Source organism: Podarcis liolepis, assembly GCF_965112155.1.
Source record: "Podarcis liolepis genome assembly, chromosome: 1".
Classification (NCBI taxonomy): Eukaryota; Metazoa; Chordata; class Lepidosauria; order Squamata; family Lacertidae; genus Podarcis; species Podarcis liolepis.
Genome location: NC_139554.1, coordinates 126109397 through 126134082, shown reverse-complemented (window position 1 = coordinate 126134082; position 24686 = coordinate 126109397). Strand labels below are relative to the sequence as shown.

Sequence of the window (24686 nt, the reverse complement as noted above, 5' to 3'; positions counted from 1 at the left end):
TTGTTGTTTTTTAAAATAAATCTGGCTAGCGGCAAGTAATGAGAAAGCGCGAACCGAAAAAGTTTTAAAGTCTATCCCAACTGTTCTCCCCCGCCCCCACTACGCCTCAGCTAACCGCCACAGGAAGTAGTTTCCCCATTTCCGGGGCAAGGTCTGCGCACGCGCGGGCCGTGACCCTTTCCGCGCGTGCTAGCTCTGTGGGTCGGTCAGGGGTGCAAGGAGTCCTCGCAGCGGGAGCAGGAGCCCTTGTAAAGCGCGCGCCATGGTAAGCTGCTCGCGCTTTCCTCTCGAGAAGGGTTGGGAAGAATAATCCATATTTCCTTCTTTCTCCCTCTCCCTCTCATTAATGCAACTCTTGAGTCTCTGTCTCCACCCATTCACGATGAAAGGTGTTCTCCTGTAAAATAGGCAGAAGGAGACCCCCCCCAGTGGGGTTCAGTTGCCTGGCGGCCCCGGTGCAAAAGTGCAGAGCCCAGGGCCGGGGAGAGTGGACGCCTTCCTAGAATGGTAGAGGCGGAAGGTTTCCCCAGGGTCATCTAGCCCCACCCCACCCAATACAGGAGCCTCCACGTGATGCACGTATGAATGGACAGCACGCAGCTCGCCTCCACGAGGCGTGATGGCGGGAGGTGGACGAGGCAAATCCCTGGAAGAGTAACTCCATAGCGTTAGATGTTAGTGCAGAGGGGTAGCTCAGTTCGTAGAGCCTGAGACTCAGGGTCATGGGTTCAAACCACACTTTGGGCAAAAGATTCTTGCATTGCCGGGGGTGAGACTAGATAACCCTCGTGGCTCCTTCCAACCCTTGGTAAAGTACACTTGTGCAGCACTGAAGTAAAGGGATTCAAGCCTCTTGGGAAGTCATGCCGCCCATCTATTTTTCCAAGTCCTGAAGGGGTGTGAGGTGGTGAGGAGGAAGTCTTTTGCACATGCCTCCTTGACCCTGTCTTCCCCAGTACAGTGGTACCTCTGGTTACATACTTAATTCGTTCCAGAGGTCCGTTCTTAACCTGAAACTGTTCTTAACCTGAAGCACCACTTTAGGTAATGGGGCCTCCTGCTGCTGCCGCACCACCGGAGCACAATTTCTGTTCTCATCCTGAAGCAAAGTTCTTAATCCGAGATAATATTTCTGGGTTAGCGGAGTCTGTAACATATGTAACCCGAGGTATCACTGTATATGAAGGAGTGGTTACTTACCAGTCAATCAAATCTGACAACACCATGTGCTCTTTATTCTTCCTTATTATCTTATCCTTTTATCTTCTGAATCTCTTGACAGTGAGTGACAGGAACGTCCTCTGCTTTGCAACAAGTTGTATCTATTGTGTGGTGAAGTGTGCAAATTGCAAAGTCAGGGTTTTTTTGCTGTATCAATCGTTGACTGTTACTGAGAATGGATAGTTGTTGGTTCAGTAGTGCTGCAAAGGAAAGGAATTATTGGGCAAGCGACAAAATAATGGGAGATGAGATGAATCCTTTTTGGGTCAAATTAGTTGATTTAAGGTAAATCCCTACAGCACAATCCTAACCATACCTACTCAGAAGTAAGTCCTATGGGACTTGCTCCTCTGTAGCAGTCTCCTTGCTCTTAATAGTGTAGGAGCATGCAGGGATTGTTATTGCCAAAAGTGGGGTATGTGATGGACTAATCTAAAGCAATTTGGTACCAGTTGAAAGAGTTGGTGCTGACAATATGCTCTTACTAAGATGTAAACCAAAGTTTGTTTAGAGTCCAAGTATTTTTGCACAATGTACTGTAAATTCCTAACCCTTGAGAAGTTCCTAGCAAAAGCTTTACTGACTTATATCCAAATAGGTGGCTGACACTCTTTTTTATTTTTACTTATTAATATTTGTTGCTGAATACTCTTGGTAGGGACATACTTGTTAAATCTCTTAATAAACTGTAATTTATTGAGGATGGGTTTTCAGATGTTTTAAAGTCTCTTAATCACTCGTCTTCAGTGCTGCATCTGCACTGCAGACTTGAAATTGGATTCTGTGGAAATAAGTCAGTGGGAGTCGCTCCCAGGTAATGGAAATACTTTAATTGCTGGTCACATTTAGGTAATTCCTTCTCTGGTTCCATTGTCCATTTGCTTAGCTTGTTCGAGAAGACTTTCAAATTTCCTTCTGCAGTAGCGACCTCTAGTGTCCAAAGAGTACAGATAACCCAGGCCTTCTCCTGGTTTCTAGCTGTTTCTGTAAGTGTCCATGCTGGATATCTTTGGAAACCACGAGAAGGCCGGGAAAGTGAGCCAGCGTCATGTGATCTGGCTAGCTTCATTTTAGCACTCTGGTTTTCTATTATCTCCTACATAGTTGCTCTTTAACCCATACATAGTTGCCTGCTTAAAAATGTGGATTTGTTTTGCATCTAGTCTTGCAAAAAGCTTCCTTTTAAATATGAAATTGAATACTGTATGTTGCTTTTTACAGAAAGTAGTAGAAGTCCACCCTTTACTATTTTAATGCTTCCAGATCAAAACATTCTTGGATAAAATGTTTTGGTTAATGGGTAATATCTAAAATTGCATGAGAATATTTCCCTTCCTTTTCCTTCATGCCCTCAAGGTTTGCCCCAGAGTCCTCAAATCAGAACAGAATTGGGGTTATGAGGGAACAAGAGGAAGGGGTATTCAGTTGTGCAAGCGAACTTCCAGTGCACCAGTGGGTGGGCACAAGTAGATGGCCTCCCAAAAAACTGTGTTAATAATGTCCAAAGTTCAACATGCTTTACACTGTGGAATGTTAATTTACATTTCTTGCTGTTAAACATTTTCTTGTGGTGCTATCATTTAACTTGAACTTAAGGTTCCTATTGATGAGCCTTGCATACCTTTCTGTGATATAATTTGGTTGCCCTAATAAAGCTATTACACTAAATTTAATGTTGGTAGATTTTCTGTGGTATCTGTAAGTTTCCAAATCACCAAAGCTTGGAAGTTGTCCCAAAGCCATTACTACATGTATGCCTATTCTTCCAATTTGAAACACATAAGCAATATAACTCTTAGCTTTCATTTCTATTTTCCAGTCACATCCTTGTGCAAAATTTATTTATTCCAATGTAGTTAATACTGTTTTAAATAAGATCACCTAGGTATATTTAAATAAGGTTGGTATTCTTTTTATAGGGAAGATGCCTTTTTCAGATAGCTTTTTCTGCGAATTCTTCCTTTGAACAAGATCTGTGGAGTGAGACTCATTTCTTAACAGCATTTGATGCCAATAATTTTGGTGTTGGTTCACATTCATGATGTCCTTTATTTGTAGAAAGGAGTCACTGAGTAATTAGGAAGCATGTATCTTAAGATCATGTGTAAAAAAAACCTATACAAAGTATTTAACTTTTTCTTGAAGTTGCTTTATCTAAAATGTACTGACGTGTAACACTTCATTGGCCATAATGGCGATTGTATATATATAACTATGTTTTTTCCAGATTTTTCCTTATTTCCCCATCATTCATTTACTGTGGTGCAAAAGTGGTAGAATCACATGTTTGCTGCTTCAGATGACAATGTGCTTGTGGCTGAGAGACTCAGGTTTGCTTATGGTACATTATGACTTGTGATTTGTTTTAACAGGCAGGACAGGCATTTAAAAAATTTCTTCCCCTCTTCGACCGTGTATTGGTGGAAAGGTGTGCAGCTGAGACAGTAACTAAAGGAGGCATTATGATTCCAGAAAAATCACAAGGAAAAGTGTTGCAAGCCACTGTTGTGGCAATTGGAACAGGCTCTAAAAGCAAGGTAAGCAGACCTTTCCTATCAAAGCTTTTTATAGCTTTTCAGATAAGAAACATGAGATTCCTTAGTGCTCCAGGCAAAATCACCTCTTCACTCTACCGCAAGCATCATGAGCAGTGTGGTACAGTGGCAACAGCTTTCTAATTAACATTTCAAGGTGTGATTATCTGCTTGCTGCTCTCCTAGGCTTTTCTCCCCCAGCTGTTTTTCTGCCTTTCCTCACTTGCACATCAGCATCATCATACGCCTCTTCTTTCCTCAACCACCACTATGATCCTTTCCCCCAAGCTCTTCCACTATTTGAGAAAGAATTGGAATGGGCAGTGGCCATTTACTCTCTGGCATGTCTTCATAGCACAGAGCTAATGGTAGCTGAACTCCTTGCTTTTCTTAGTGATAAGGCCTGTAATGCTGTAACTCAATGCAAACTTATCCGTAAGTCCCATTAAATGTAGCACAACATTGTCTCCAAGCAAACTTTCATAGGATGTGGATGTAAGATTGGAAGAAAGAAAGAATTGGTTTTTTTGTGCATGTAACAGATGTATGTTATGGAGCAGACTTCCCCATCCTAGTGCCCTCCAGTTGTTGCTAAGCTGCATCTCCCATCATCCCAGCACTTGACCGTGGCTGGCTGGTGCTGATAGGAGTTGGAGAACAAAACATCAGGTTGGAGGCCACTGTGGAGGTTGTGTTGAGCGCTTTATCTTCCAGCCACTCGTCGTCTCTTTTCTGGTTTTGGGAGGGGGCAAAGGGCACTCATCTAAATGCATTTTATTTGCCTCCTCCTGTAGGGTAAGCGGCTCATAAACGGTCTCTGTGGTGTTTATTTACTTACTATGTACTTCACAACTGGACACCTCTTTCCTTTCCTCTCTGCGTGTACCCTCAAAATCTGTACCAGGTGTGTGTATCCTGGAGCAGTTTTTGAGGGCGTGTAGTTACATTGTGCATGCAGAAGCATGCCAAGCTAGTGGAACAGTAGTCTTGATGCAGCCCTGTATTTATATTTTGCCTTTGTGCCAAAAGCCTGGGAAGATGCTCTGTGGGTAGGTGGTCCCAGTAACCTGTTCTGGATGGGGTTGCGGTACGTAGCTTGTGGGTACTCCTGGATACATCTTTGTCATTGGAGACTCACGTGACCTCTGTGACTTGCGAGTGCCTTTTACCAGCTTTGCTTAGTTTGCCAGCTACGGCCATATCCATATCGGAATCACTTGACCACCATGCACTAGTAGCCCTGAGATTGGATGACGGCAGTGTGCTTGGTATGAGGCTGCCCTTGGGCCTGGTGCAGAAGCTCCAGCTAATGCAATATTGCAGCTGCATTTCCACTACAGAAAACATTTTAAGAGCATAGTAACAGACGTTGTCAGTACCTATTCTTTGTCCCCTTTAGGAGGGAGACACTCGTCCAGTTAGTGTAAAAGTTGGGGAGAAGGTTCTGCTACCGGAGTATGGTGGAACAAAAGTTGTACTGGATGACAAGGTTAGTATGTGAATTAAATTTCTATACTGTATATTGTACTCTGTATGCCACTTTTATACTTGCTTAAACTCTTATTTTATAAACAAAGCCAAAAGCAGTGCTTCTCTTAATTTTATGGAAGATCACATACGTTAGAATCTTCATGTCCTTTCCCAAGAAACCTCAGTGGTCTGCTCACCTAATTCTCATATACCTAATAGTTTCCATATGCTATGTTCCGAGATATATGCACACTGCCTCACAGTCTCTGCCTACCTTCTATAAACATTTCATTGCTTTCCTTCATCTCCATCCAGAAGTAACTGCATCTGGAATAGCCACTGTCCCCTTTCTGCAACCCCATTCCTTTGTTGTGGGAGGTTGAGAAGAGATTTTATTGCTTTTAGGCCTGTTACCAAGAAGTAATGAAACACATTTGTGACTTACCTCCTTGGGGAGAAACCTGAGTATGGAACAGGCAAGACTCGCCCCTTGTAGCCACTGCAGTAATTTCCTTGTGGTTTAACTTGCCTGTATTGGAATAGAAGTTTGCTAAGTGTGTGACCTGCATTTCAAAAATAACAACCATTGCACAAATTCTAGCATTTGTATGTACTATTTTAGGGCCAAACCATCTGTGGAAATAAGTTTGCAAACCATGTAAAGTGGGGGGAAGTTAAAAGTTTATGTATATGTATGTAAACCTTAGGTGAGATTTAAAATCTCAAGAGTACATGGGTCTTTTATAGAAGAATTCCAGCTGAATCTCTTAATTTTCTTTTGAACCCCTGTAAACTATTCCAGACAATTCATCTGAAGTCTGTCTTGGGGGAATTCAAGCCCCTTTCAGAGCAATAGCAATGATGAAGTAGAAGAACTGTCCTTGGGTTAATATTTGTATAGCACTGATCCAAGGACATGTCATAAATCTCTGTGTTGGAAGAGCTTCAGTGTTGCAGCTTTTGAACTACTTAATTGTTTATCTTCAACGTGGACAAATTTGTTTTCTTTATTTGCAGGACTATTTCATATTTAGAGATGGTGATATTCTTGGAAAATATGTGGACTGAACAGTTCATCTTGCTGCGTTATCATTAAGTTTTCATTCCACAAAAAGTGCTTAAATGGTTCTGTTCCATCATGTAAATAATTTCTTTATTTTCTAATAAATGCAAATTCTCCCAAATTACCAAGTATCATTGTGACTTCAAAATAAAACAATGTGTATAGCCAAAATACATTTCTTACTATCTTATTCTGTGTGTGCTGTTGTTTTTTTTAAAAAATATATACTTAGAGCAGCTTGCCGGCTAATTAAGTAGCCAAAGCATTTCAGGATGAAACAGTGATGGCTTGTGATTTTTTTTTTTTTTTAAGCTATAGACTAGGAGCCAAAGAACCATGAAACCAGTTTGGGGTTTAGTTTCCTGCCTCCCCCCCAAAAAAATCCCTCCTGTGCTGCATCACAGCCTTCTTTACATCATGCCATTACGACGTGGAATCCTAAAGAGCTTTTTGGACCAATTTCTCCATCTTTAGAAAAACAAAAACAAAGCATCAGAATGCTTCACAAGTCGAGTTCACAAGTCAAGTATAATTATCCCTTAAACAAGTCAATGAATAAAATAATTTCTTCCAACTTGGAAAACATCACATTTCTCACTAAGAGCTACTGGTGCACAAACTCAAAATGGCCATGCTATTGCGCTGTCACGGAAGGGTTACCAGCATTTGAGGGAAATAAAATGGGCAATTCTTTAAAATTAGGGATGTAAAACAGTTCCCAGAAAAGCTACTGTGTTCTGTTCAAAATGCTGCATGCCAGCAAATCGAACAAGGGGAAACATCCAATATTGAGAAAACCAAAATAGCTTTGTCAGGCAAATATAAAATGATGACACCTACTGGTCGGCTCCAGACATCATTGGAGGATGCTGATTATCTGGATCTATTCTAGTTTGGTGTCGAGCTCCAGTTTGGAACTGAAACAGCCTTGTTTAGTGTAGAGGGGAGTGCAACTTTGTTGATTCTCTTGGATTTCTCGGTGGCTTTTGATACTGTAGACACAGTATCTTATTGAAATAACTTTGTGAGTTGAGAGTGGAGGGCACTGTGTTGTTCCTAATTGCAGGGCTGGTCTCAGAGGTCAGCATAGGGAGGTTTCCGTTCAGCCCCATGAAAACTAATCCATGCGGTCCCACGGGGTTCTGTTCTGTCCCCTGTTCTGTCTATATGAAACTGCTGTATGAGGTCATCAGAAAATTCGAAGTTTGGATGCCACCAATATGTGGAAGTGGGGTGTTTCCTAGGTCTGGGAATCTGGGGGCCATCTGTTTTTGGGGGGGTTGCACATACCCTGAAGGAACAGTTACATTATCTAGGACTGTTCCTCAATACCACATAGTCACTGGAGCCAGGGGTCTTTGGTAATATGGAGTGCCTATGCCCAGGTTTCGCTGCTGCTAGCCATTCCTGGACAGGGATAGCTTGGCCACAGGGATTCATGCTCTGATTACCTCCCATTTTGATTGATGTAATGATTTCTCTCAAAATGTTTAAAGGAATGAAAAGAAGTGGGAAATACTTTTGCCCTAAAAACAAAATGGAGGAAGGCATGCAGAGATAATATAAGGCACATCAAGACCCAGACCTGCAAATCACAATAACAAGAGGCTTGAAAACGAAATGCAAAAGTTTGGCACTGAAATAATGCTCTTGAGGAATGAGAAACCTGATTTAGAATACAATGGTACCTCGGGTTAAGTACTTAATTCGTTCTGGAGGTCCGTTCTTAACCTGAAACTGTTCTTAACCTGAAGCACCACTTTAGCTAATGGGGCCTCCCGCTGCCGCCGCACTGCTGCTGTACGATTTCTGTTCTCATCCTGAAGCAAAGTTCTTAACCCAAGGTACTGGGTTAGTGGATTCTGTAACCTGAAGCATATGTAACCTGAAGCGTCTGTAACCCGAGGTACCACTGTATACTTGCTTGATTAGAGAACAGATTGGGAGAGAAATCCAAATGATGGAAATCCAACATGTGAATTCTGCCCCGGTTAAAGCAACGGCATTCAAACCCTAATTGGCACCTGAGAGAAGTTGAGCTCAGTGGAGGCCACAAATACAACCAGAACCTCTACCACCTACCCCACGGTAGACCCCTTCCCAACTTCCATAAAGGAAGGAAAAAAGGGGGAAGGAAATTTTGGGAATCTTTCCTTCTGTGTACTTAAGTTAACAGTATCTAAGCCACTATGTTTAGGATTCAACTGCCAAGAAATAAAGAGCCTCTCCCTTGTAAATTATGGGGGGACATGATGCACAAGATATGCAGAATGTTATGTGCCAACAGCTGAGAATGTTATATCATCCACTGCAAGGCTATATCACAGAGAACAAGGCCAATACTGTTTATTTGAAACTGGCTTATGGTTTAGTGGTTGATAGGTCAGCTTCAGGAAGGGCATTGCTGCGAACCATGATTCTCTTTAATTATGGATCACAACCAAAATATATTTTACACCTCCCCTTAAGAGCAGGGATAGTCAATATTTAAAGGAATTTATGAGTTGCATGTGGAGAGGGAGAGAAAAAAAGTTCCAACGCCATAAACAAATCCAAAGCATGGGCCCAGGATTCAATAAACTATTTTAAAGTATTGCCAAAGGGCTTGGGTTTTGCCTTTAACAGCACATATTGACACCGTTACTAATTTTGAAAAGTTTCCTCCTCATCAAATAGATTTGCCATGTGGCATGGGTGAGGGGATTCTATTCAAGAAATGCTATCTGAACCCCACCCTCCAAGTGTGCAGAACTTTATGGGTGGGTGTTTGCTTTAATTCTAGAATGGTATGAATGAGGGCACTCCTTAAACTCCCGTGGCTCTGAATATCGTAGAATTTGAAGTGCTGTCTACTGAAATGAATGCAAATAAGTTGCAAATAAAAAAGACCTGCACCACAGATCTCCCAGTGTCACCAGATAACACAGTTGGATAAGAATGAAACGGTAGACTTAATTAGACTGAGAGGTCAGAAAGGTGCACCCACTTTCCCCTGCTTCTACCCAAACTTCCTTAGAAAGACGTGGACCACTGCCAGAAATTCAGGTTCTCATTGAAAGGAAATATTGACAAGTGCCTTACTCCCTCTAGCTTTCTGTCAAGTAAATGTTTTACCCAAATTCCAGTTTGTTGTAAAGCAGACAAAGTATGTTTGTACATAGTCACCTTATTTCCCCATACATAATTCTCTCTTTTTAGCCACACTGTACTGTAGGTGGTCTTCCAGATTGGCGCTCCTACACGAAAATACTAGGGTATTCTTTTAAACCATTTTGGATCCTATTAATATGCCAATGAGACCTAACACCTGTCCTCTTTATTAAATTAGTGTACTGTATATAAGTAGCTGACTTGCAATTGATCTAGCCAGAAACTGAAGTGACACTGGAAACACCTGTTTTTTGGTGCCAAGTCACAATGAAAGTTTTGTTCCCATAGTTTATGTTGCTTCTACAAATGTAAATGTAATAAGCAAAACAAGAAATTGATAAACCCAGTGTTGTACTGTTCTTTTACACACCTTGTCCCATTGGCTAGTCTTCTTGGCACATATGGTTATTGTTATTCAGGTTAGTTTACCCCTCCCCCCAATTTTTAGGTGGAAATTTATTTATGGGGAGGGGGGGTTGGTAGCTATTTTTATTAAAGAACAAAGTGAGTTCATGCGGTTGCACTGCTTCAGTGACAGGAGTGCAAATAATTGTCAATTTCTGCAACACTTAAAATAAAACGCTCGATATAAGCCAAACCCTCTTGCATTCTAGAGTGAAAATGTGATCCTGATTAAACCAAAAGCCAAGCTCCCCCCCTTTTTTTGTTATGGAATAGATCCACCAGAGCAACAAGTCAAATTTTAAACTTTAAACCCCAAACTTTCTTTGAATGTTACTTTACCTTTTATAGAAAGGTTTGATGCCAACAGATGAAAGCTAGGCTCCCTGACCTGCCACTAAGGTTAGGAGCTGTGGCCAGTTTTCTGTCCGTGGCGAAGATCTTCTCAAGGGCAATTAATTCTGCTTGCTTTGCTAAACCCACTCTGAAAACAAGCAAATATGAAAGGCCTTGGTGAGCAATATTTTTTGAGAGGGAAAAGGCTGGGGTTTGGCCCTGGTGAATGATGGGAATGTTTGGCATAGGCACTAAGGGTGTAGCAATGGTATATTTTCATAGACCAAAGTTATAAGATTTTGAGTTCACCCGTGCTTCTTCTAAAATGGAAAGGCTCCATTCAGAGGTTAAAATGAAACCCAGTTCTGAACTCTTATGACTCTTATTGTTAAGTTGTGGGCGAGCATATCAGACGACACAGTGATTCTTCCAAAGCAGCTCTTTATTTGTAAGCTGGAACAGAACTGAACTGAGGAGCTCAGTCAGCCTGCTTATATAGAGCTCCACTAGAATGCAACAGTAACCATTTTCTGTAACTATCCAATCACTGAATGTCACTTTCGATCCTTCATTTGCATACAAACTATCCAATCACTGAACGTCACTTTCGATCCTTCATTTGCATAACTATCTACAGTATCCCCCTGCTGGCCCAGGGTGAGAACTTCAGTACATAACACTTATGTTACAATGGACAGGCTAAGAAATGTGCTGGATTGACCACAAATAAAAGTGGATGCAATATTTCTGTTTACTGCTTCCTAGTTTCCCCCTTCAGATCAGCATTGTTCTCCTGAAGGCACATTCAAAAGCCCCTGAGGCAGTCTGGCCTTCTCCAGGCTGCTTAGCGGTTATGGTGGAGTAGGACTTGGGAAACTAGGGTTGAAATCCCAACTCGGCCATGAAGCTTGTTCACCAGGTGACCTTGGGGCAGCCACTGCCTCTCCACCTAACCTACCTCACAGGGTTGTTGTGAGGCGAGAATGGGGAGCCCTATGCACACCACCTCGAGCTCCTTGGAGGAAAAGTTGGTTATGTTGTACAGTGGTACTTCAGGTTAAATACGCTTTAGGTTACATAACATCAGGTAACAGACTCCGCTAACCCAGAAATAATACCTCGGGTTAAGAGCTTTGCTTCAGGATGAGAACAGAAATCGTGCTCCGGCGGTGCGGCAGCAGCAGGAGGCCCCATTAGCTAAAGTGGTCCTTCAGGTTAAGCACAGTTTCAGGTTAAGAACGGACCTCCAGAACGAATTAAGTACTTAACCCAAGGTACCATTGTAAATGGAATAATAATAATAATAATAATAATAATAATAATAATGTGCTATGTTTTAGAGAAGTGTCTGCGAGGTGACATGTTCTGGCCACTGCCTTGCCCTGTTGTCAAAAGTTAGCAAGGGCAGGTAGCATGGTCGCAAGCGATGAGAAACACCTCCGCCTTTCGCTCCTCATTTTTGTCCAAAAACTTATTTGCACCAGTTGAACCAAAGGAGGGTCTCCACCACCACCGTTCATCCCGGACACTGAGGTCCAGCTCCGAGGGCCTTCTGGCGGTTCCTTCACTGTGAGAAGTGAAGTTACAGGGAACCAGGCAGAGGGCCTTCTTGGTAGTGGCACCCGCCCTGTGGAACACCCTCCCGCCAGATGTCAAAGAAATAAACAACTATCTGACTTTTAGAAGACATCTGAAGGCTACCCTGTAGAGGGAAATTTTTAGTGTTTGGTGTTTTATCACATTATTATTATTATTATTCTGTTGGGAACCGCCCAGAGTGGCTGGGGAAACCCAGCCAAACGTGCTTGGTATAAATAATAAATTATTATTATTATACGCTATTTCAACTCCCACCGGCTAAGGGTGTGTTTTTTTCCCCCTCCTCCTGTTCCTGTGAACATCTAAGAAAGTTTCTCTGACACACCCATTATTATTTTTTAAAAAACAGCACGTCCTTTGTTTTTGTCCAGGCCTCTTTCTTGTGCAGGGCAATTATTATTATTATTATTATTATTATTATTATTATGCTTTATTCCCGCACAGTTTTGCCTATATATGAGGCGCCCTATCTATCTATAATAAAAATAATATTTTATTTATATCCCGCCCTCCCTAGCTGAAGCTGGGCAGCTAACAACAATAAAATAAAACAACATTCTAAAATCATTTCATTATAGAAGCAGTTCAAATCAGATTAATGGCAACCATTGTATTTAGATTTATACACCGCCTTCCCCTCACACGCCCTCAGGGCGGCTCACCGCCTCTCCTCAGTCCCCTTTCCCGCCCTTTCCTTCCCGCCCTCCGCATACTCGCTCCTCCCCCTTTCCCCTCGCCGTTCTATTGCGATTCGGGGCGCGCGCGCGCGCTGTTCTGCCCTCTCCTCCTCCCTCCCCCGCCCCTGTGATACTTCTGCTCTTCGGCGCTCGCGCCTGCCTCCCGCCCCCGCCGAACTGACGTAGGCCGATCACGTGCTTCTCCTACCCGTTCCCGCCGGGCTTTCCACTCCCCCTCCCCGCGGAGGAAGCTCGCTCGTCTCGCGTTGTCCTGTCCGTCGTCTCGCGCCTCTCCCGCCTCCCTCCTCCTCCTCCTCCCCCCGCCCTCCCCGCTTGGTTAGTTGCTGCTGCTGCTGTGCCACCGCCGCATCCGGGTCCTGGCGCCGCTCGCTGTCACTATGGTCATGGCGGAGGGGACGGCTGTGCTGAGGAGGAACAGGCCGGGCACCAAGGCCCAGGTAAGCCCGGCGCCCGCTCGATGGGTCCCTGGCTCCGGGTGGGAAGCGGGGTGCCGGAGGAGGGGGCCCCGGTGGCGCGGCAGGGGGGTGGCGGGGGCCGAGAAGCCGGCGGCGGCCGAGGCCTACTCTCCGCCTCGCTCCGTTCCCCGGGGAAGTGCAATGAGGCGCCGCCGCCGCCGCGAAGGGGAAAGTAACGCGAGGGTAGGATGTTCCCCTCAAAATGGCAGGCCGCGCTATTATTTTGGGTGTTGGGGGAGGGTCGGGGGTTCAGGCAGGGTCCTGATCCGGCGTTGACCAAAAAGTGGTGGGCGGTTCTTCCCCTCCCCCCCACTCCCGTGTACTTCGCGAACGTCTGAACGCCCCGCTGCGGCCTTGCGTGTCCTGCGGCTGGAGCAGGGATTTCTGGAAAGGGAGGAGAAAAAGAGGGAGTTGCGGGGAAGGGACGTGGGTTGTGGGTTGTTTTTTTTTCCAAAGCAGCTGCTTCGGAAATAAAGAGAATTTAGGGACGTGACGTTGGTTAGGAAAGGAGGGTTTAAGGTAAAGGGAAAAGAAACGGCGTGTAACCTGTGCAGGGAGGAAAGAGGAAAAAGAGGGTGTTTGGGGGAGAAGAATATAGGGGCGCAGGGAAGAGTTTGACGGAGTTGGTTGCCCCACAGAGAGAGAGTCCATGGGGTGGGGTCTTGGGAAGGTGACTTCAGGTGCTGGGTGCAGGGAGAAGATGGGGAAAATTGCGTGTAAAGGGGGCAGTGACTTCATGAATACAGCTGGGAGGAGTTGGAGGGTGGTGGTTGGAGTAGAAGCGGTCTAGCCTGTATTTTTCAGGGCTGGTGCCTGTGAGGTTGCTCATGTACTTGCTGTATTATTTTTTTTTAAAAAATGCATATTTGGCAGAGATTTGTGTTGACATTATTCTTGCCTGCTGTAATTAAGACCCAGGTTACACCTATCTGTGTTTAACCTTTCAAAGCAGTTGGCGTTACTGTATTGAGAAATGTGAATCTTTTCTGTCTTGTGCTCTCCCTTTTCTCTGTGTATTGTTTTAACTGCTGTCTTGAGTATGAGCGTTCCAGCCATTTCCTCTCAAAACTGGATGCAACTTGTACTGATGTATGTTTTGTCTTATTTATTTCCCCCCACTTGCCATCCTTTTATAGTAGCAATTCATGTAGTGTATACATATAAATTTAATCCATCTTGGCAAGTTAAAAAGTATAGGTGGTATTACCCTTTTTTTCATAGGCTGAACTGCTGATAAATAAAACAAGCACAGCAATTTGCATGGCCAAACTTGGCCCTCCAGATGTTTTGGGACTACAGTTCCCATCACCCCGACCACTGTTCCTGCTAGCTCGGGATGATGGGAGTTGTCCCAAAACATCTGGAGGGCCAAGTTTGGCCATGCCTGCAAGCTTTGACTATTCAAGTCAAATTCTCGGCTATAAATTATATGTATTTGTTGTATCGTTGGGACTCTTGTATACAGCAAAGTGCCTTATTTTGACTGAAGGAAATAACCTGGAGGCAAGTAAGTTCATTTTATAATTTAGCTTAAAGAAAACATTTGTGAAGTTTTCCTAGGATAATACCAGAGGAATGCACCAACTGAAAAGGGTGTGTGTGCATGAAATGCCCAGTAATAAGTGGGTTCTATAGCAAACTAACTAGATAGGTACATTCATCTTGAAGGATTGCATATCATATGCAGCATTGAGATGCTGGTGTCATACAAATGGCTGGATACTAAATTAGATATGACTCCTGTTGTTATTTTCAAGTTATTCCCCTTACTGTTAAAATTATGTAGCCAGGCCTTTTTAAAATACAGTAAAGGTAAAGGTACCCCTGCCCATACGGGCCAGTTGTGTCCGACTGTAGGGTTGTGCACCCATCTCGCTTAAGAGGCTGGGGGCCACCGCTGTCCGGAGACACTTCCGGGTCACGTGGCCAGCGTGACGAAGCTGCTCTGGCGAGCCAGCACCAGCGCAGCACACGGAAACACCGTTTACCTTCCCGCTATAAAGCGGTACCTGTTTATCTACTTGCACTTTAGGGGTGCTTTCGAACTGCTAGGTGGGCAGGAGCTGGGACCGAAAGACGGGAGCTCACCCCGCCGCGGGGATTCGAACCTCCGACCATGCGATCGGCAAGCCCTAGGCGCTGAGGTTTTACCCACAGCGCCACCCGCGGCCCAAAAATTAAGTCTTATGACGCGTTTTTATAGTGCCTTCTGGTAAAGCATTAAGGCTTGAATAAAGTAGCAGGAAAACTGTGACATACGGGATATTTTTCATCCACCATCTGATTGTAACTTCCTTTATGAATAGTGAAAAAATTATGATGTGACTAGTTAGTCATTTTCATGTATGTTCTTATCTATTTCATTACTCTTTTTCAGTAACATGGTGTTTTTTCCAGTTGAAAAGATTCATGAGTCATCCTCTTGAGAAAGCTGTGGGAGACATACCTTAAATGTCTCCTGTAAAAGGGGTGTGGGCTGATAACTGTCAGTGTATTATGTAAAGGCAGATAGATGGATAGATAGATTTAGAAAAGATTGCAAACTTTTTTGAGTTTCTCCTGGCACATCTTAAAATTCAGTGCATCCATTTAGAGCAAACAAGGACAGACTATAGCATTGTAAAGAACTGGAATTATTACCATTATAGTTATTCAACCTGTTTCATTAAAAGTACTTATAGTCAAAATGCCCATCACAGAAAACTAGTTTACCATTGACTACTGGGATATTGGAAACTCTGTATTGCAGCCCTGAACATTTTTTGGCATGGAGTTAAGTTCTGTTGAAATAAATAGCACTATATCCAAAACCAAAGAATTTAGGATTGCAGTCTAATAGCCCGGCCCTGTGCATGTACACTGCCAGGTAAATTTCACTGGTTTGTGTGACTTCTGTATAAGTGTGCAAAGTTGCAGCTGACATTTTGTAGTCACTGAGGACAATTAGGTAATAGGTGAACATGTCTCGGCAGAATAACTACAATATTCTCCCCCCGCCCCTTGCAATCTGTAGCGAAATATTTAGAATGCTGCAGTTGGCCTCACTACTTGCTTTGCTGGTCGATAAGTATATCAGATGGGATACAGAGACTGCTACATCATTGCAGTGTCATGGCTTGTGATATTGCACTTATGTCATTACCTGACCCTGCTGTAAGCGTGGGTTGCATATTGCTGCCTTGGCAGTAGCTACTTTTACTAGATCACCACATTCAGCTAGTTGCATTAACTCAGAATTGGACAATAGAGATGGTGAAATTAGGGATATCTTGAAGAACTTTACAGTCTTGTTGGAACAGCTGAGCATTCCTAATAATAGAATGGAATTGCACTCGGACGTTCGTGCACAACTGCACAGTATACAGCTATGTCTGTTCTGTTTTGATGTATAGCATTCTAAGTGCTCTTGCAGTAATAAATATCTTTTGGACTGGAATCTTTCTGTTTTTCTTCAGTTTGCTTTAAGTCTTTTTCCCCCTTACTATCTTAGGATTTTTATAATTGGCCTGATGAATCTTTTGAAGAAATGGACAGCACATTAGCAGTTCAGCAGGTAGATCATATTTAATTTCATTGTGTCCACCTCTCCTCTCCCCATTTCATCTATTTCTGCTTCTTGCTGTTTGTTAATTGCCTAGAATATATATCAGTACATTTCTATAGTTACAAAGACAATTTTACTTGTCGTATGTAAAGAGCTGCTGTGATTGTTTGTGATAGGTTAGCCTTCAGCACACCAGGAAGACAGTGGTGTTCCATGCATGCTGTTACTTAGCTTTCTTTCTTGCAATTATAGTTGGGTTTGTTCGATCCTCAAATGCCTTCACAGTAATAGCCTTTGGACCACTGAGCCCATGTTCCTTCTAATACGGGGGTCAGCAAGCTTTTTCAGCTGTGGGCTGGTCTACTGTCCCTCAGACCATGTGGTGGGCCGGACTATATTTTGGAAAAAAATAATGAACGTATTCCTGTGCCCCACAAATAACCCAGAGATGCATTTTAAATAAAATGACACATTCTACTCATGTGAAAGCACACTGGTTCCCGGACCATCTGCAGGCCAGATTGAGAAGGCGATTGGGCCGCATCCGGCCCCCAGGCCTTAGGTTCCTACCCTGTTCTATTATGTCAGTATTACATATTGTGCTTCCAGTAACAGTTGCTCTTCCATTTTGGAACACTGGAGGCCCAACATTAGAACGGGGTGCAGATTAGAGCAGATGTTGAGGGTGTGCAGGGAAAGGATAAGGGAAGATCTATTGTGCTATCAGAAGTCTGCTGTGCAACAGCACTGGATCCAGCTCTAACAATGTGTGTTGAGAAATTTCTACAACAAACTTTACCACAGTCTTGAACACACTTGAGTTTATGTCTGACATTATTATTAACATCAGTGAAATGTATCTTATTTAAATATTTCTTTCCTCTAGTATATCCAGCAAAACATAAGGGCAGATTGTTCAAACATTGACAAAATTCTTGAACCTCCAGAAGGACAGGATGAAGGTGTTTGGAAGTATGAACACTTAAGGTATGATCTGTGCTGTAAAAAATAAATAAATTGTTTGAGCGTAACTGAAACAGGTCTCTGAAAAAAGGCCTTGGGGCCTTCATCCTTGAATGAGTGCCTGCTTGGTATTGTCCAAGTCATTGTCCGTATCCTAAGAAGAAATATATTTTACGGTTAAACAAACTTGTTTCTGTCACTACCAAAGCCATTTTGATTAAATTCAAATTTCTCATGATATACTCAAGTTTACAGACTGGGGTGGGGGGCAGACCTCAGGCCAAGGGTCAAATGCAGCCATCCTGGATTCTCTAGCCAGCCAGTTTTTGTGTGATTCCCACCCACCCCACGACCACACTTTAATTCCAGAAATAACAAATTACGGTTTCAGGATTCTGAACCTACTGCTCTCCAGATATTTGGTCAGCCCCAGCCAGAATAGCCAATGGTCAGGGATGATGGGAGTTGTAGTCCAAAACATGTGAAGGACACCAAGTTCGAGAATGCTAAATGACAGCATTTATAATGCTAGATATAATCCAAAATATTGTAGTTCATAATCATTGGACTGTGGTGTTTTAATGGGGGAGGGAAGTGATTATCTAACCCAGGCATGTCCAAAATCCATTTCGAGGGCCTAATCCGGCCTGCTGGTCAGTTTAATCCAGCCCCTGTGGCAGTTTATTTCCTGGGGTAAAATCTTTTTTAAAAGGTTAACAACTTTGGTCGGCCCTTACGGCGCTTCACTTCATCAAATCTGGCCCTCTTTGAAAAAAGTTTGGACACCACTGAATTCTAACTTTCTGTGTTCTAAAATTTTAGGCAGTTCTGTCTTGAGCTTAATGGCCTTGCGGTTAAACTTCAGGTAATTTATTATTTTATCTTCCTTTTGACAATTAAGAATAACTTTTTTATGTATTTGCATCTTAATGCTTCATATTGTTCTTCAGTGCTCTGTTTCTTATTAGTCATGGTGGCAGGAATAGAGAGAGAGAAATTTGAATGTGAGGTCCTATGCCTGGCGTAATCTTTATTGTACAAATGTTTCAACAGACTGAATGCCATCCGGATACATGCACGCAGATGACAGCAACTGAGCAGTGGATATTTCTTTGTGCAGCCCATAAAACTCCCAAAGAGGTAAGAAAGGAATATAAAAAGCAGCTGCCAAGACTCTTCCCTGCATATCAACTTCACACAACTGGACCTCCAGCCCTTATCCTGCTACCATTTTCCATTCACTATTTGTCTGTAAGATGGTTCAGTTGTTCAGCATGAAGTGGTAAGCACACGTGCAAGTTGGAGATCAGCTATAATTTTCATCTGAGGAGTATACTTGCCTGCCACCATAAGTTACTGTGTACTTGAAATTCGGTAGTGGTAGTAGTAGATACAAGTATCATTCCTTCAAACCACGTCACCATAGCAGTCATGGTTCAATTTAATTTGCTCCTGGCCCACAGCTGTTGAATCTTGACATCATTTTATGACAAACTTAGTTTTCTAGCCATGACTGCACATTTTACTGGGTTTTTAAAAAAGTTTTCATTAATCTTTTCCAAGCCAAGTACTAATTTGTTTTTCTGCATAAGAACTTGGGTAGATTTGCTATTTTAAAAAAGAGTTATAAAAGCAAGCAGGCTTCCCCTTTACCTGTAGCATGTTGTTCAGAGCCTTCACACTGGAATAGTAATAGTTGGTGAAAAGACAAATATGTTCAGACACTTCCATGGATAAGCACTTACTGAGCATTTACACAATAATATATACAGAAATAGCTGAGGATTTGGTCCAGAGACGGATCGTGAAATACTTTTGGATTTAGTACTTTTGGATTTAGGAAGAAGGATCACTATAATGAGCATTAGGTAGGAAACGGGTCTTGATTTTTCTATCCCAGGAGAAAAATGGAATGAGATCTGATGGGGTCTTTTTTTAAGTCTCATTAAGTCTTGTCAGTATGAGAAGTGGCGGAATTGTCAGATGGCATCTGATTTTGGGATGTGTAAATAATACATAGCATGAATTAGATTGAGGAGGATATTGCACGGGAAGTGACAAAAATCTTGTGTCCGTATTTTGGCTATATGGAAATGGCTAGTGAACTGTCTAGAGCTCGAAGAGATGGGCAAAGTAACTGACTTGATTCACAGGAGTAATTGTACTGTAGTTCCCAGAATATTATGTTTGTTTGATAAATGGGACCTTTTAAAAATAATTAGAACAGAATATCAAGGGAAGCGCAAGGTTTGACAGGAGTTTATTTTTTGGAAATGAGTTTTGTAATTGTTACATGGATGAATAAATAAGAGTATGCTAGTGTGACTCTGTGTGTGTCACTCTCATGCCAGTTCTTAAGAGGAATTACACGCAGCATGACAATCTGCCCCTGTTTTTAGATATCTGAGTCAGTAGGTATGATCTTTTGTGTTCTTACTTCAGTAATAGTGTCTACTTCGCCAATTGTTTTGACTGTTTCTTTTTTCCGACCTTGAACCATTATCCGAACAGTTTTCATAGAATCCTAGAATTGTATTGTTTCTTAATTGGAGTATACATAATATTCTGAGTGTTTTCAGACAAAAGCTCATTCCCCTAAAGCAAGACAACCTTTCCCCCTTAGTATGCCATCTTACTTTATGGGTGTAGCATCAGAGCTAGTAATAACTTCAGATGACATTCAGTTATGCCCACCCGCTTGTATAATGGGAATCTGATTGTGCAAAAGGATTTCCAGTTTCTCTTCTCTCTTTCTTGGGTCCTTTCTAGTGTCCTGCCATTGACTACACCAGACACACATTGGATGGAGCTGCATGTCTTCTGAATAGCAATAAATATTTTCCCAGCAGGTAAAGCTCTGTGTGAATCTGCTTGCTTTTTGAAATATTCATGATTGGTTCTGAATAATAATAATAATAATAATAATAATAATAATAATATTTTATTATTTATACCCCACCCATCTGGGCTGGGTTTCCCCAGCCACTCTGGGCGGCTCCCAACATAATAATAATAATAATAATAATAATAATAATAATAATAATAATAAAGCGACAAAACTTCAAACATTTAAAAACTGCCTTCAGATGTCTTCTAAAAGTCAGATCGCTGTTTATTTCCTTGACATCTGATGGGAAGGCATTCCACAGGGCGGGCGCCACTACCGCGAAGGCCCTGTAGCTTCACTTCTTGCAGTGAGGGAACCGCTAGAAGGTCCTTGGAGCTGGACCTCAGTGTCAGGGCTGAATGAATCTATATATAGATTTGGTGAACAAATTATTGCCAGAAATAATTTTTACATGGATAATATATGAAAGTAATACTGTCAACCATCATTAAACATTTAGTTCAACAATAGCAGAAGTAAGGTCCATGTATAATTTTTTTTTTTAATTGCTTACAGGGTTAGTATAAAGGAATCCTCCGTAGCCAAACTAGGATCGGTCTGCCGTAGGATTTACAGAATATTTTCACATGCATATTTTCATCATCGCCAAATATTTGATGAATACGAAGTAAGTACTCTGATACTACAGCTGCAATTCTATACCCACCTGCCTGGGAGTAGATAGAGGATTGTGCTATACATACCTTAATACGGTATTGAACTAGAGGTCATGTTGCAATTGGTCAGAGAGTTCTGCTCTTTTTGACACTTTGTTTTAGTATCAGCATTTATTTCTGAACTCGACTGAAACTGAGTTGTTCTTAGAGACCACTGCTGAGTCTCATTTTTTACTTCCAAAACGTGGTATGTGTAGAAAATCTGTTTAGCTTGTGGAAAGTGGGTGACACTGTAGTCTAAACCACTGAGCTTCTTGGGCTTGCCAATCGGAGGGTCGGCGGTTCGAATCCCCGTGACAGAGTGAGCTCCTGTTGCTCTGTCTCAGCTCCTGCCAACCTAGCAGTTCGAAAGCACACCAGTGCAAGTAGATAAATAGGTACTGATGTGGAGGGAAGGTAAAAGGCGTTTCCGTGCGCTCTGGCAGTCGTCACAGTGTCCCGTTGCGCCAGAAGCGGTTTAGTCATGGTGGCCACATGATCCAGAAAGCTGTCTGTGGACAAACGCTGGCTCCTTCGGTCTGAAAGCAAGATGAGCGCTGCAACCCCATAGTCACCTTTGACTGGACTTAACCATCCAGGGGTCCTTTACCTTTTACCTTTTACTCCAAAATAACCAAAACTCCAGACAGATTCCAGTGAGAGTTGGTGAATATTGGCTCTTCTTCACATACTTAGTGTGCAGTGTTTTGTCTGAGATAGGCAGTGGGACTTAAAGTTCCACGTGCCTCAGATCTGAAAGCAAATTATGTTGCTTTCTTCCTAGTATATTTAAGTGTGCATTACCTTATTGCATAAACCCTGTCCTTTAGATTCAGCAGAAATTACAAAATGTTTCCATGTACTAAGCAAGAATTCAGATGATTTGACAATAGTGCAACAATCCTTATTTGTCACAACTGCCCACCTAACTAGGATTCTGCGTATGAAACTGTGCAGTAGCATCCCAGACTTATTTCTGTCTGCCTGATTGACCCCCTGCTTTGTGAGCGGGAAGAGTCTCAAGAGCAGAGTGTTGATCAAGCATCCTGATGGGCCTTTTCTCCTACACGGAAGTCTCCATATAGGAAATTATAACATGGTCATGATTAATTTTGAATAACTTCTTTCCCAAGTCTGTCTTTCACGCTGTGTGTGTGTGTGTGTGTGCATATTAATGCATTTTTTTATTTTTCCGTCTTAAGAATGAAACCTTCTTGTGTCACCGGTTTACCAAATTTGTGATGAAATACAACCTGATGTCCAAGGATAACCTGATCGTACCAATTTTAGAAGAAGAGGTGCAGAATTCAGTTTCTGGCGAAAGTGAGGCATGATGAGTGTCGTGGACTGAATGATTCCATAATTAACATTGTGTACTGTATATATCATTTAGAAACGTCAATCATGTATCCTTAGAGCTTTGTTTAGTATACTTTTTGTATGCTGTGTGCGTTGCCTCTTAATATGGAATATGGTTTAAGTTATTCATGAGCTGTATATTCTTCAATGTGGCACTCATGGTTTTTAAATAAAATTAGAATTATCTGTTTATACTGCCTGTTAATAAAAGAATTTACAGTTCTGTAAAATTGCTGCTAAACAATCATTGGATCACAATCTTCAGACCTTGTCCAGTTTAAACCTGAAGCTTACTATATACTGATGAAGTTGGAATTTTAGCCTTAGTTTGACTAACACCAGAAGCTTGCAAGTCCATTTAACTCTTTACGTTTTGTATTTTATAGAAAGTACCTTTGTTTTAGTCCCCAACTTTTGCTTTTTTTGGGTGTGCGCATATATAGCGTCTAAACTCTTGTAGTATGTGTGTATCCAAATATTCATTATTACAGTATTAATACCAAAAGGATAACACTTATTATACTGCCAAAAGTGTATTCTAGATTTTTTCTTTATGGACTTGCCTTTCTGTATCAGTGGAGACTTGTGTATCGCAAAAGGCCGTATGTTCACTTCAGTCACCTTAAGGCAAAGATTCCCCTCCGTGTTTTCCTTCCTGCACCTCTTGCCAGTGGGTAAAAGCAATTTGTGTTCCTTTCTGCCTACAGTAAAGTGCTCTGTGGCTTATACCTGTGCATATTTATAGTAATTGCTTACAGGTGATACCTTGCATTAAAAGTTCATTTTACACTACCACAGAGTGTGCCAAAATAGCCTTGCTGATTTGTAACAAAAGGGTTCCGTGGAATTTTGAACCCTACATGCAGCTGGAGATTCTGTCTTACCTTTCATCCATGCAAATACCACCTGCTTTATGTTCCAGTAATTGAATTCCACCCCCACCCCCAAATCTTAAGTGTATGTTCCTTAAATAGCATTTGCAGGTTTGCGTTAGTGTATATGAATGCAGAAATCTAAAAGCACTAGCAGTGATCAAATGGACTTGGAGAGATTTTTTATTTTTATTTTTTTTGAAGTGGGTGTATTCTCCATTCACATGAAAACATTAACCAGTGCCCCTTGATCTGTTGAAATGGGCAAGTTTCGGCTTTTATGTTGCCAAGCTGACTTCACACACACACACTTCATTTTGAAGAGTGCTCATTAACACAGAGTGAAAGGTGCAAATTTATTTCCTAATATTCATAATTTGTGTTTCAGATTAGCATTGTGTACATGCCTTAACTGCAAAAAATATATTTCAAATTGGGTCTATCTAACAGCAAGAATGCAACCTTACATCCCTTTACAGGAGAAGGGACACTTAGCTCTTCATGGGCACAAGCCCCACTTGCCTTTAACAGGGCTATGTTGGTGGCAACTTTGTTGAGAGGTTCTGCCCCTCTGTGCTGTTCTTACTTTTCAATTTAAAATATGGTTTTAATGGATAACAGGGTCATCACATCAGATGTGTTCTTGGCAACAGCTAGTTATGTCAGTTCACCCAATGTAAGGCCTACCTTGAGTAATGTAGATGCGATGGATACCTCAAAGCAAGTGGCTAAAGAATTTCCCTTTCAGAGGTAGCAGGATACATATGGTTATTGTCAGAAATGGCTGATTCAGGGCAGCCTCCCCCAGCGGGAAAATGAAATAGCACCATTAAGCATTTCTGTGAAAGTCCGTGGTGCTTGAGGCAACAAAATCTCAACACATCTCCATATTATTCTGGTGTATGCCTCTGAAATGGCTCGTCTTGTTTTTAGCAAATAAATCCAATTCTGCACTGTAAACTTGACTTCATATAATCAAGTTAAGTAACTGGGGCACTGCTTGTAACCTTCTTTAATGCTGTCGACTCGAGTACCTCTGATAATGTGTGCACACATGTGCCTGGCTGATACTGTAGAACTTCAGTAAGCATAAGTGAACTATTGACTTTGTATGGTAAATATATATTGAGGGTTTAACTTACATTCTGCATTATAGGGAAACTGAGATGTGTCTGTCTTTTGAATTACATTGTAAAAAAAAAAGTAGAGGTTGCAATTAAATCTTTTTCTTTTTCCATACCAGTCTATTTTGCTAAATTGTTTTGAAATTATTTTAATCAAGAGATTTTCTGAAGTTTCATACATAGAATTCCTTGGTGCAGCCAAAGAGTCTGTATTAATTGACTTGAATGTGTCGTGTCTTACTTGCAGAGGATTTATTAGAAATAAAGCTATCTGGAGATTTTCCCCATAAAGGAAATAATCAGCTTCAGAAGAGCAATGCTCGTCAGAACCGCTGCAGGGGTGGAAAGGGTCG

The 24686-nt window shown here is 42.0% G+C and overlaps 1 protein-coding gene across 2 annotated transcripts; it reads left to right on the top strand.

The window, feature by feature from the left end:
- The first annotated feature begins 123 nt into the window (after nt 1-123).
- On the top strand, nt 124-24446 carry LOC310690975 (MOB-like protein phocein). 2 transcript variants are annotated; one of them, XM_083470534.1, is made up of 8 exons: nt 12529-12910; nt 16419-16481; nt 17359-17459; nt 18258-18300; nt 18489-18575; nt 20205-20284; nt 20839-20950; nt 22181-24446. In XM_083470534.1, the coding sequence occupies exons 1-8, from the start codon at nt 12851-12853 to the stop codon at nt 22310-22312; spliced, it is 678 nt and encodes a 225-aa protein (XP_083326660.1). In that variant the 5' UTR covers nt 12529-12850; the 3' UTR covers nt 22313-24446. The 2 variants fall into 2 exon arrangements, with proteins under 2 accessions (XP_083326661.1, XP_083326660.1); XM_083470535.1 differs by lacking the exons at nt 12529-12910; nt 16419-16481; nt 17359-17459; ... (3 more) ...; nt 20839-20950; nt 22181-24446 and adding exons at nt 124-265; nt 3594-3758; nt 5155-5244; nt 6243-6478.
- Nucleotides 24447-24686: the final 240 nt, after the last annotated feature.

What these genes read in the sequence shown, in the direction of transcription:
- LOC310690975 (XM_083470534.1), top strand. Translation starts at nt 12,851, where the DNA reads ATGGTCATGGCGGAGGGGACGGCTGTGCTGAGGAGGAACAGGCCGGGC. An exon ending in TGGAAGTATGAACACTTAAG is followed by an intron (nt 17,460 to 18,257) that starts GTATGATCTGTG and finishes CTAAAATTTTAG; the next exon opens with GCAGTTCTGTCTTGAGCTTA. An exon ending in GCCTTGCGGTTAAACTTCAG is followed by an intron (nt 18,301 to 18,488) that starts GTAATTTATTAT and finishes ATGTTTCAACAG; the next exon opens with ACTGAATGCCATCCGGATAC.